The 14,202-nt window shown below is 32.8% G+C and overlaps 1 protein-coding gene across 1 annotated transcript in view; it reads right to left on the minus strand.

Annotated features, from left to right (window-relative positions):
- GlyRS (glycine--tRNA ligase) overlaps window positions 1-14,202 on the minus strand; it is a 214,505-nt gene that overhangs the window by 159,458 nt on the left and 40,845 nt on the right. Inside the window, exons 4-5 of the mRNA XM_090391418.1 lie at window positions 8,874-9,015; window positions 5,093-5,181 (exon numbers count right to left, since the gene is read on the minus strand). Coding sequence (XP_090247544.1) covers window positions 5,093-5,181; window positions 8,874-9,015 — 231 coding nt within the window. The remainder of the gene's footprint in view (window positions 1-5,092; window positions 5,182-8,873; window positions 9,016-14,202) is intronic.

Consider the following 14,202-nt stretch of genomic DNA (forward strand, 5'->3'; position numbering starts at 1 on the left):
ACATCCTGGAGTCTATTGCATACACTGCACCTGTAACTTAGCATACATTGGTGAAACAGGACGGACAATCCCTATACACAAGAAAGAACACATTAGACACATTAAATATAACCATTATGGTGAAGCAGGCCTCTCAGACCATGCACTTAACACCTTACACCAAATCAGCTGGAAAAGCACCTGCTCCTTACACCGCACAAAAACCTGGTGAATCCTGCGAAATCCTGATAAACCACCCAAATATCAATAACAAAGATGTCATGAAAATTCCAAGGATCTGGATAGCACACATTTAGCCTTCCTAATATGAAAGATTCAACATAAGTCAGGACTCTAGCTAATCCGCTAGTATTAGAAACCATCCCACTCCAACTGGCTGGAATGATGTTAATATATGTATATAGTAGACAACACAAATAATAGGACTCTAGCGTTGATGTATAAATTTTTTATTTTTAATTTTTTTTTTTTTTCCACCAGAGGTCAGTCCAACAATTGTGGTAACAGTTGGTCAGTGTCTTTAACGAACCAGTTTGCTTGTAGTATAGCTTGTTTCTTGTGTATATATTTGTACGCTCCAGAAGATGACCTTGACATAAAGGTCGAAACGTCGAATTGTAGATTTTAGTTATATTAAACTAAAGTTTTTATTCAAACACGGTAGTTGTCTTCATCAACATTCAATGATTTGAGTTCAAACTGTTTATCTTCTCAAAATTCTTAATAAGAATGTCAAACTAAGAAACAAATACTTTAAAATCTACAGTTTTACCAATACTGTCATTTTATCAAAAAAGCTCCTTAGAGGATTCAAAGTGAATCAAACTGTTTCTTTCTTGATTTGGGTTTAACAATAGCAACTTGTTATCAAAACTAGCTATATGACTGTAAAGATATTTTGGTTTTTTTCCTTTCAGAGTAATATTTAATGCATTCAAATGCTGCATGCTATCAGTTAGAGCTAAGGAAGATGACATCACTAGACATTTAATTAGATCAGTAGCACATTGTTTCTTCCAATAAAGAGAGAAAAAGTTCTTTCTGAAGTTGAAAAGTCTCGTTAAATGTTTCTAGCAATCAACCGAGAAATGATTGTGCAGAAGCAAGTCACCATACCTGGCATCCAGTTCATCTAAACTGTTTGGAATTTTTTATGCATAAGAGCATGGCTCCCATCCATAATTAGCTTTGTTATTTTCACTACCTTGTCCATTGCATTAGAGAAGCCTGGCAAAGACCCACATAATGCTTGGTGTACAATACAATGTAATACACGAAACTTGATTCCATTTCTTTTCAAAAAAGCAGCAACTCCAATATTTTATCCCAGTCATGACACAGGTACAAAGTTACAATCAAGTGGGCAGTAACAAGGGGCATATAGCTTTATTTTACAATGAAGTAAATATTAATTACATCCATTAAAAAAGTAATTTAATAAATCTATTAAAAAATTCATGAGATGCTTCACATGACGAAGGTCAGTGGTCCGACTTCTCTTTTTGATTCAGTAGGAGCATCATGTAACCTGTTCCTGCAAGTTTTTAGAGCTTTGCCGAGGGAATCAGAGAGAAGTGATGGAATTTTTTGTCACTGGGGATGAAACTTTTTAAGATACAAAATTTGCACCAATTTTAAAATGCCATACATGACAGATCGCACCATCTAAGGGGAAGCTTAGTGTACCAGTTTCAACTCTCTACCTGCATTATTCAGTTGGAGGCACTTGTTTGACTAACATGTGGCATGCTAAGTGACTGTAATGTTAAAAATTGAGTACCATGCTGTGATAAAGTTTTTCACCAAAGAAAGGCTTTTCTCCAAGTGCTATCAAACAGCGATTGGATGGTGATTATTGGAAAGCTTCTCCTTCATATTCTACCATGAAGGAATGGGCTAAACAGTTTTGCCTAGGGAGAGAGAGAGAGAGAGCATCAAAGATTATTTCTGTGATGGTTAGCCTGTGGAAGTGATGACTGAAAAAATGTCTCTTGTTGAGGATGAACTGCTCAATAATAGATGGCTGATGGTCAAAGAAATCTCAGTAAGGTTGGGCTTTCTATAACAACAGTCTTTCGCATCATTCATGAGATGCTTCACATGACGAGGGTCAGTGGTCCGACTTCTCTTTTTGATTCAGTAGGAGCATCATGTAACCTGATCCTGCAAGTTTTTAGAGCTTTGCCGAGGGAATCAGAGAGAAGTGATGGAATCCATTGTCACTGGGGATGAAACCATGGTTGCTTATTATGATCTTCTTTCCAAAAGGGAATCCATGGAGGGAATCCTTTGCAAACCAGGTGAAGCTCTGCCGAGAAAAGCCAAGGTCATGGCAACAATTTTTTGTTGCCATGACCTTGCTTGCAGGGGAATTTTCATGACTTCAAGGAAAGGAATACCACTATGAATGCAAAATATTATGCTTCACATCTGCACAAATTGCACAACACCATAAAGGAGAAGAGACAAGAATGCTGAATCATGGTATTCACCTGCTTTACGACAATGCTCAAGTCCATACGGCTATTGTTGTGAAGCCTGCAGTGAAAGATTGTCACTTCTAGGAGATTGAACACTCACCCTACAGCCCAGATCCAGCATCCAGAGACTACTACCTTTTTTTGAAACTGAAGAAAGACCTTTGAGGAAGAAAATTTGCAGATGACAATGAGGTGAGAGATGTGGTTTTAGGCCATTTTGCAGACAAAAGTATACAGACTATTTTTTCAAGGGCATAGAAATGTTAATTCAAAGATGTGAAAAGTGTGTTGAAGTAAAGGAAGATTATGTTGAAAAGTGCCAGTTGTTATCTTTCTATCACTTCTAAAAGTTAGTCAGTCAGGGTGAAAACTTATGGAATCACCCTCGTAACTTAGAAACTGTTCTACAGAATGTTCTACTAGAAATGACAAAATAAGGAAGAAAATTCAGAAATGAAATTTGGTCTATTTTTCATAGGGAGAGCTGCAAAATTTTGTTCTGTGGGCTGCAGGTTCAGGACTAGATCATTTCAGCTAGGCAGAAATGATCTATATCAATCTGTTAGAATGAAAAATCTCTAACTTTCTGTTAGCTTCTCACATTAGGAAGTTGCCTTTTAACTGAATTGCTGTTGTCCAGATTGTTGGATCTTCTTCATGCAGAGTACAGTATAGATAATGTTAGCAAACATTCAAGAGAACTTTATAATTTCTGGGATACTTTGCATATCTTGTACCAATTATCAGAGTAAGTCAAATTTTTAGGTCATAATGATGACGCACTATTACAGTGAACCATGTGCACACCCAGAGTCCCTTAGTACTTGTCTAATTGTTTTACATAGCCCAGAACAGACACACACTGTCTTTCACATAGGTAAATTTCATGGATTATCTGGTATACCTAATGAACTGACCATCCTCAGTGTGTGTGTGTGTGTGTGTGTGTGTGTGTGTGTGTGTGTGTGTGTGTGTGTGTGCACGCACTTTGTTGATGCGTGTGCATAAATGCACAAGCATCAAATTAACTGTACCTTTAATGATTATTCACTTTACTTTTAATAATATTCTATTATCAGAATTCATATTCCAATTAATATTCTATTATCTAATTCAGAGCAGTTTACACTTAAAAATGGACTCCGAAAAAGATGTGTGTATCTCCATTGCCATTCATCGTGGTGATGAATAGTGTCCTAGACATGGTTAATGATTAAAAAGGAGAAACAATTGTGTTTGCAGATGTGGTGATTTGAACACACATTCAGAAGAAGAACTATGGAAGAAACTGGATAAATGAAATAGTGTGACACAGAACTATGTATTACATATTTTACTAGGTCAAACTTTTTTTTTAACAGTGTAAGTAGTCTACTTTGGGGCAGTGAGATCCAACTTAAATGCAAGCTTCTGATTAACAAAAGTTACTTTTTGCTCATTTTGACTTATGCAGCAGAGGCATGGAGACTAACAAAAAGAAACATGAATAGAATACAAATGAAATGAAAGTTTTAAGGGCAATGTTGGCAAAAACAAGGCAAGACATAATAAGAAATGTGCACATTAGGACTAATTTAGGGCTAAAAAGTGTTGAAGAAATTTGAAGTGGTTTTGACATCAAATGAGAATGAACGAAAGTCCGTGCGGTTAGCCTAGTTGCTGTGCGCTTCGCAATCATATGCCTGGGGAAGGAGTGTCCTAGGTTCAATTTTCGTCGGTGACATGAGGAGCTGAAGGATCTTCTTCAGCCATAGCCAAGTTAGCCAGTCTTGGGAGCGGACAGTAGGGTTTTTCATCCCTCAAAGCAGGCAAACCAGCCTTGAGAACTCAACACTATGGACATAGAAAACACTGGGGCATAGGGCTGACCACCTTATCCTGTGAACGCTTTGAGGTCCAATGATTATTAAATCCTCGACAAGGTAAAAGAGGGAAAAAGGAAGATGAGATGAGAATGAACTTAGAAAGAATAACCAGAAGAATGTATGAAATGAAATTTAAGGGGATGCAACCAAGCAGAAAACCATGGAAAAGGTGAAGAGACTAGATAAGAAAAACCTGAAATAACAGTGTTCATGAAGAAAGAATTTGAGAGGATAGAAAGAAATGAAGAGATCTGATTTGTTTAACCTAACAGTTTCTGTTGAAATAGTTGTTGCTAAAGAAAGAATATTCTATAAATTAAAGATGCCAATAAATTATATTCTTGGTTTAATCCTTAATGTAAGCAAACAAAATTTGTGCATGAAGTATCTTCATAACTACTTCTAAATAGAGGTTAATGACTTCACATCAATTGCCTTAGTATCTCATAATGCAAAGTGCACATCCTTTAGGGTGTGTATAATGCTATGCATTATGGAAAGGGCCACTACTAAACATTAGAAAAGAGGCAAAGAAACAGATTACTTTAACTGTACATTTGCAAGAAAAACTAACTGTATGTTTGAAAAAGTGTGATGGCAAGTATCTATGTATGTATTCATGCATATACATTTTTATAATCATAAGGGCTTTCTGTACACATAAGACTGGTTGTGACCTTTATTGAGGTCTCATCAGCGGGAGTTATTGAAGATATTAAATTTATACTACATATGAATTCACTCTACCTTTAATAAGATGATCAAGTCTAAAACATTCTCCATTTTTTAAATCTTTCACCATGAGATCAGTAAACCTGTCAACATGTCCTGATGATCTGTAAAAATAAAACAGAACAATCTGATTAAAAAAAAAATACAGAAAGAAATTAAACATTAGAAAATAGGCAAAGAGATAGATTGCTTAAACTGTACATTTGCAAGAAAAACTGTATGTTTGAAAAAATCTGATGGCAAGTATCTATGTATTTATGCATACATGCATATACATTTTTATAATCATAAGGGCTTTCTGTACACAAAAAATTCTTCCTTCTTAATTTCTCTTTGATTGTCACATTCAATTTCATTTCTTTTTCTGCATACTGGTAACAATAAAATGTTTGTGTCCTATTTCAGTATGATAAAATCCTACAATAAAACTAATGAAACAGTTCATTATAGTGAATCTGACTGAAGATAAAATCTTTTCGCATGTTTTAATTTAATATTCAACAGAATATTATTAAATTTATTTCATTGAAATTTGAATATCAACTCAGTTACTCAGATAAAAATAGCTTCTTCTTTGAAATTTTTAATAACTGCATGAACGATGTTTGTTCTGGGCACTAAAATGATAAAAAAAAAAAAAAAAATCCTCTAACACTTCTTCACTTTTTCCAAAGGGAATAGATAGAACTCTTTTTATCAGGCAGCTGATTTTCATCTGTGATCATCACTAGTTATCAAATTCATATCTACAATTTGTAAATTTACAAGCTGTTGAGCAAGCATACAGCAGATAAGTCCTACAGTCAATCATTGCAATTTCATGCCTAAATATCTTTAAGTCACTACTTATGTAAAGTAATTACTTCTTCATTTATAACCTATATCTGTTCTTATGTGATTTTTAAATGCAAAAAAAAATTGGTTTAATATAAACCATCTTGCTTCATTTCTCAGTAACATTTCCTATACTTCTGCTCTGGAGAAACATGGTTTATACCTTTCATTTTTTTTTTAATCATTTTATGTATATTTAAGATAAAAAAAAAAAAGGAGAAGAGTAAACAGCACCTGTCCTTTAGAGAGGTAGAACAGGGAATATTACTGACCAATGGCCCACACCTTTTTTTTGCATTAAGTTCACACAAGAACAGATACAGGTTATAAATGAAGGTAATCTATTTTACAGCCAGGCTTCTGCATTATGTCCTTTTTTAGTTATTTCACCAAACTGACCACAACCATTCCTCTGCTTTCCTCTAATCATATAAGAACAAAAGTTGCCAATGAAAAGCCACACAGTTCAGCTTCAACTTATCACACCAAAATCTTATCCTTTCTCTATTCATCTACTTCTGCTCTTTGGAAAAGCCCTGCCCATACCACTTTCCTCAAAGAATACAATACTTAGCTCTTGAAGAAAAATACTAACAGTCATTACTTCTGCCTCCTCAAACCATCAATAACACTGTGTTGTGTCAAAGATTTTGTGACCTCCAATATGCAGTATACATTTGCAAATAATTGCAAAACAAAAGTGAAGGATGAAAAAAAAATACTGAAGTAACCATATAATGATCTAGAAAGAGACTTATGGATTGAAAATAATAAAGACAAAGTATGTGAAATAAATAATGAGAAAAAAGGAAACTATTGCAATTTCAAAATGAACTAAATAGTATAATGGAAAAAAAATTAAAAACTTGAAACATTTTTTTTTATTAGGGTTTGCACTACTAAGACAATTTATTTAAAAATAATGAAAAGGATATTAAGATGATTGCAACAATCTACAGATAGTATATTAATATTAAATGCAGGCTATAAGATATATATAAAGGATATTAAAGAAAAAACTGAAGAAAATTATGGAGAATAAACTATCTGAAGAACCAAATGAAACAGTGTCTGTGAACAGATGTTTTAAATTATTATTATTATTATTTTTTTACCATTTTTGGTTCAATATCATCTACTCCTGTTGGCTTTCTATATCTCTGATATTTGATTTTTTTTCCTACCTCCAATATGAAATGTGCTTGTGAAAGCATTCCCTCTTGATATTTTTTTACCATTGTCACTGCTTTGCTGATTGAAACAATTTTTTAAATTCGTTCAAAAATTTATATCATATCTTTAGTTTTTTAAGCTTCAAAAAAAAAAAAAAAAAAAAGATATGATACAAGTGAACCACTGAAGACAGTCATTATCAAAGTAAATCTCCATTACCCTATTATATGCTGCATTCTAGAATTTTGTTTTATGAATTCGATCATTTATTGCACCTGAAAATTCGTATGTTAAGATCAAGTATTTTGGTAATGCTTTGCTCTAGATGAAATTTTGGTCAAAGCAGCTAATGTTATGTCTGCTAACTGCATATGTTCTTGCCAGTGTCCTGGTTTCCAGGACACGGGGAGGGGACCTTGCAAACTCCAAGACTGGCTAATTTATCTTCAACTGAATAGTGTATACATCCTAAATGAGATTCTAACCCAGATGTTTCTAACCTAGGTTCATGTAATATGAGGAAATATTAAACATTTCATTCATTTCATCATCATCATCAAATTCCTGACATGTACCCTCAAGGGGTGTACAGGATCTGCAGTCTTTAGTCTTTAATCAAGTGTTTTACTTCTGACCCAGCTCTAAGATCCATAAGTTAAAACTGGTTTGAACACTGTCTTGTATACAGCTAATTTAGTGTGCTGACTAATTTCTCTCTTATACCATATGAATTTATTCAATTGACTTCCTACCATACCAGCTTTGTTGATTCTGTTGTCTATTTCCATATTTAATGTAAAAATCATGCCTAACTAGAATGTTTTACTTGTTCCACAGGTTCTCCATTCACAACACAGTTGACATTTTCAACGATTCTATCTATTTTCATTGTCTTTGTCTTTTTATTGCTGACCTTCATACCATATCTATTACAACAGTTATTCAATTTAGTCAGGGAATCTTGCAAGCTTGTAGCAGATTTATTTAGAAGTATAACATCATCTGCATAAAGCAAAGCACTGACATTAACATCTCCAACTCTGATATCAGTTTTAATACCACTTTTTTTCATAAAGTGATCCATATAGATAATGAACAACAGAGGGGATAATGTACATCCTTGTCTCCCACCAGATTTAACATTAAACCATCTTCCTATATTTCTTTCAATTCTAACTGCTGACTTGCAACTCAAATAAAGACTAAGTATTGCTTGATATAATTCCCATTGACACCATATAACTGTAGCGTATTGAATAGCTTCTCTCTTGGCACCTTGTCATATGGCTTTTTCAGATCGACAAAACTTAAATACAGATCTCTGTTATATTCCCATGATTTCTCAACTATTTGTCGTAAAGTGAAGATCTGATCCTGACAGCCTTTATTTGGCCTGAATCCAGCTTGTTCTTCACCAAGCTTTTCTTCCACAATTCTTCTCAACCGTTTCTCAAGTTTGCTTGCATAAATCTTACTAGGCACACTCAGTAGGGAAATATACCTGTAATTCTCACATTCAGTTTTATTTCCCTTTTTATATATAGGTACTATGAGAGCTCTACTCCAATCATCGGGAATCCGTCCCTCTGTCCATGCCTTCTAAACTATGCAGTGCAGTCACTGTAAGACTTTTATACCACGATACATCAGCATTTCTGGTCGAATATCATCTATTCCTGCTGCCTTTCCACATTTCAAGCCTTTGATGGCTTTTTCTATTTCAAGTATGAATATGTATTCCTGACTGTATTTCAACAAAAATATAAATAAATAATAAAATACAACTTACTTTAAAACAGGTTCTGGAGTAAGAATTGTACAGTCTACTTCCAGCATCTGCTCCTCTAAAACAAAATGATTTCTCCATGTATTTAAAATATTTGTTTTCATGGCACAACCCATTGGTCCCAGATCAAACTGTCCTGCTACACCTAAAATATAAAAAATTATTCTGAAACACACACACACACATATATATTGTACCAGTATTATTAAATGTTTCATTTCAAATCAGTGTATATTAAAGTGAAAAGTGACTTTTAGCCACTTTCCACAATTCAAGCAGCACATACAGCCAGTCTGGCAAACTGAGTGGAGAGTGACTGTTCTCTAAACAGGTATTTGGTGTGAATAATACTGTGGTAAGGTATTTATGAGAGTTTTTAAGTGGTAGATGATTTTTAATTCTGATGTGAGATCACTAATCTACATATTCATACCTAAAATGGCTGACATGTATCCTCAAGGGATGTACAGGATACTAGGATAGTATCACACAATTACATTATTACTGTGTTCCTACCAAAAATTGTATTTCAAATTAATCTGTTCTGTTTTAAAATATCATCACATCTTATATTTCAGTCTTTTAGGCATTACTAACTGCATTTGTTCTTTAGGATCTCTTCTAAGAATGTAGTTGATGGTTCTATGTTTATATCTATTTTCATAGTGTGCGTCTTTCCTAACGTAGATCTTCATACCAAATTTGTTACAGCAATTATACAATTCAGTTAAAGGGCACCAGAGGCATGTATATCTGTGAATCAAAGAAAATGGCATTAAACCTTATATAAATTTGAAGATATAAAATTCAAGTTCTTTATTTATGCAGGCAATGTTATACTCCTAAATAAATATTAAAAACTTGAATTTAATATCTCCAAATTTGATATATGTTTAATGTCATTTCTGTCATAATGTGATCTACAGTTAGGAAAAGTAGTGTGTACCTTTACATAACTGATTAATTCAAATCATCTTCTTGCACATCCTTGAATTTTACTGTAAAATTTAAGGTATAGCCTATACCAGTGATGGCAAATCTTTTTACCCAGGAGTGACAAACATCTTTTTTTTTAAATATTGACATCGTTGATGTGCCACTTGCATACATGCATTATAAATTTAACTACAGTGGTATCTCGCTAATCCGAACCTCTTTAGTCCGAACCCTCCAGCAATCCGAACTGCGGTTTCAAAGAAAAAAGTTTTATTTATCACGTATTATTAGTTTGTGTACTATTATTTTTAATTAATAATTATTATTTTAACTATTATTATTTTATTATTATTACAGTACAGTATTTTTTCATACTGTCGATTGTAGGGTTATACTGGAGGACTATTTTGATTTATTGTGTATTCATGTTTGCTTTTTTATACTGTACAGTACGTACTGTATTTTCGGCATGAATCACAAATATAAACAAAAAGAGGAAATTCAAAACGTGCATAATTTGGTTAAAAATATAAATCCAGATGTTGGAATTTCACAAACAGATGTTACAGAATGGATTACAGACAGAACCGAAAGTGAATTCGAAATCAAATCAGATGATGAAATTATAAATATGATGCTACAGAATGAATTAGAAGACGATGATGATGATGAAGAACTCGAAGAAAAAAAAAAGTAAAACATGAAGAGGCAGCTGACAGTTTTAATGTTTGTATAGAATGGACTAAGCAGAATGATAAGCCATTGCACAAAATTTTGTTGCTAATGCAGCTCTGAGAAGAAGCATTCGAAAAAAGTTTAGCTTCAAAGAAGCAAAAGAAAATCAGGAACTTTTTTTACAAAGAAATAAAAAAACATTTTTGTGCTATTTTGTGAAACTTTTTTGTGTTGTGTACAAGAAAGTGATATTTTTTATGTAAATTAAGTTACGTACTGAACTGTGCAATTTTATTAAATCAGAATCCTCAACAATACAGGTACATACAAATTAAATTTTTTACTAAAATAAACTTGTGTACCGTATTATTATTTATTTTTTTTGTTGTTTTATATTACAGTACAGTAGCTTTTTTCTATCAGTTAATTTATTTACAGAATTAAATTGATATACCATTAGAATCTGATTATTTTTGTCTTAAACGCTAGTTATTGTTGTCTCTTGAGAAGAAATTCGCTAATCCGAACAAGCACAGTTTTTATTAGTTCGGATTAGCGAGATACCACTGTACTTAATCATAGATGGTGACTTATACATATCATATTAGGCTATTTATTTAATAGGACATTGATATACAATCTATGAATTCATATTATACAATTAATTTAATAAACTGAAATTACTGAAATTAGTTTTTTCATCAGAATATCAATATTTTTCAACATCCAAGGTGTGTCACCTGAAACCCTCAAGTGTGTCAGTGCTGACACGCGTGTCATAGGTTCGCCATCACTGGGCTATACACTGATTTACATCATATTCCATTTACACTATACAATTGTAGAATTTTGAATAGCTTTTCTCTTGGCTCTTCATTATTGTACCTTTCCCAGATCTTTGAAAAAATAAGGAATACAGAATGTTCCAATCCTAATTCTATTGCAGACATTTTTGGGAAAAATTTTGTCAGTATCTCAGCAAACAGCTTCATATCTTGATTTTTTTAATATTGAAAGAGCAAAATGAAAAACAGAAGTCAAATTTTTCTAGCAATGGATTAGCTAATATCAGTACCGTATTTCGAGGGAGAGTTGATTAACAGGTTCATGTCAGGGTGATCGTAGTCCCCTTACCATCATCTTAAGATTGTGAGCCATCATTAATAAGCTATGTGAGAATGGGAAATGTAAAGTAAAGAACGAGTGAGTAGAAGTGCTTTCATTAGTAGCAAATCAATTATTAATAATTAACATTTGATATTATATGCGCTTCCTGTAAGTTGTTCGGTGAAGCAAAAAGCATGTGTCCTATAAATTCCAGGCATGCAAAAGTGAATTCTTTATGATGGCATAATTAATTAAAAAAAAAAAAAAAAAAACTTGAAAAAGAATGATTCATTTAGGCATGGCAGAAATCCATGTGAGTTGATGGAGCAGCAAATCATCTTTCAAAATTTATGGTGCTTGTTATGTGTATTTATTTTTGTTTTATTTATATTCTGCTTGGTTTTCTAAGAATTTTCCTTTGTTTACAGTATACATTTTATGCAGTGATGGGATACATAATAACTAATCATTATTGGAATTATCCATGCTTTCAGGGTGTGGATCCACATTCCCCCCCCCCCCCCCATTTTTTTTTGTCAGCAGCTGTTCCGTCTTATCAATAATAGATACCTCACATATACTGGTATTTTGTTGTAGATCAACAAAATAAATACTTAATAAATAAAAAAAATAAATATAAATGAATACTTCAGGCTCATCAGGAACATCAAGGAGATCCCATTTTAATATCACTCCTCTATAAGAGTTGAGTGTTTTATGAGGTTTTACTGTGATTGGTATTCCACCCATTGATGTTGCTCCCAGTAGTTTCTCGGAATGCTGCTGACACAATGTTTCCACAGATATCACCAGGATGTAATTTCTTAATGGTTTTGGGAAAACCTGCCAGTCCTTTTAAACCCTTTTGAATAAAGAAGCGTGACATTTTCCCTATTAGCCTTTTCTACCTACTGCATAGGTGATGAGAAAAGCTGGTAGATTCATAATCTTTTGCTTCTTACTCCTGTTATCAAATGATGTATCAATGATATCATTGATACTCTTCTTTCCCTCTACGCTCTCACTTCTTATCCCCCCCCCCAGTGCTATTAGACAATTCAAGGGCGAGGGGTGACTCTTTCCTCTCAAAAACTGTAGTTTCCACTATCTACTAAAAAAGGCAAGCCTAGTTGTCTTAAGGTGGCAGCCCCACCACTAGGATACCTATCGTCATACTAGTCACTTGACATATGGAAACACATATTACTTTCAAGTCTCAATGAAAGCCAAACCGGACAGAAAACATGGGAAACGACCACAAACTGGAAAAGGTTAAGAAACTTTGGAAAAAGAAAAACGTGTGCTACATGGAACATCAGAAGCATAGCAAATAAAGAAGAATTAGATAAAATTGTAAATAACGAAAATATAGAAATTGCAGTTCTTACAGAAACAAAAAAACTTAAAGGAACAAAAGAAACAGCTAACTACAATATCATATATAGTGAAGTGGACAAACAAATACATGCAAAAGCTGGTGTAATGATTTGGATCCATAAATCAATTAAAGCAAAAATAACTCATTATACATACTGGAATGAAAGAATATTAGAAATGCAATTAAAAAATTAAATAAAGAAAATTTAACAGTCGTTGAAGTGTATGCTCCTGAAGAAGGAAAAGAAAATGATTACTTTCACAAAGAGTTAAGGAACATATGAAAAATTAAATAAATTTTTCATATATATTAAGATCTCAGGCTATAATTATAATTATAGCCAGAGATATCTTAACGCTAGAATAGGAATGAAAAAAATTAACAATAATATACAAAAATTTGGAGAATCAACAGTAAACAAAAATGGAAAGCGACTCATTGATTATACAATATATAATAATTTAAAAATAACGAATACATTTTACAAACATAAAAATACATGGTGTGCAAGAGGACAAAAATCAATAATAGATTTTTATGACTTTATTGCAAATGAAAAAGCAGCAAACCTCTTCCTAGACATTAAAGTTAGAAGAGGGCTAGAAATTGACACAGATCACTATTTAGTACAGACAAAAACTAAAATTTCCACCAAACTGGCTACAAAAAATACAAAAAAATAAACAAACTAGAACAAAATCTAATTATAAAGTAAGACTACTAAATGATTCAAGCATAAGAAATTTATACCAACAGAGGAGTAATAACTACTTAGAAAAAATACAAGAAAATGAAGACATTGAGAAAGAATGGAATAATATAAAAGAAATTATCGCATCGACAGCATATGAACGTCTAGGAATACACAAAATATATCATAAAAATAAAAAATTACATATATGGGACAATGAAATAAAAACAATAACTTTTTTTTGAAAATAAAAGAGCTGGCTTTTAAAAGATGGTTAAGTAGCAAAAAACAAGAAGATGAAATTGAATATAAAAAAAAAAGACGAGCAATAGCCAAAAGAGAAACCAGAAAGATACTCGGAGAAAGTTGGGAAAAGTTTGTATCATATCTTGAAAATGACATACAAAATAAGACCCAGTGTGTACAAAATACTAAAACACATGAATGAGATATAAAAGAAACTGCAAATATAAATTGTGAAATAGATGTAAAAGAATTCTTGAATTAGTTTACAGATCTTTGGATGGATAATACTGGCAAATCAG

Source organism: Typopeltis vanoorti, chromosome 4 (assembly GCF_054136105.1).
Source record: "Typopeltis vanoorti isolate ZY-2024b chromosome 4, IOZ_Tvanoo_1.0, whole genome shotgun sequence".
Classification (NCBI taxonomy): domain Eukaryota; kingdom Metazoa; phylum Arthropoda; class Arachnida; order Uropygi; family Thelyphonidae; genus Typopeltis; species Typopeltis vanoorti.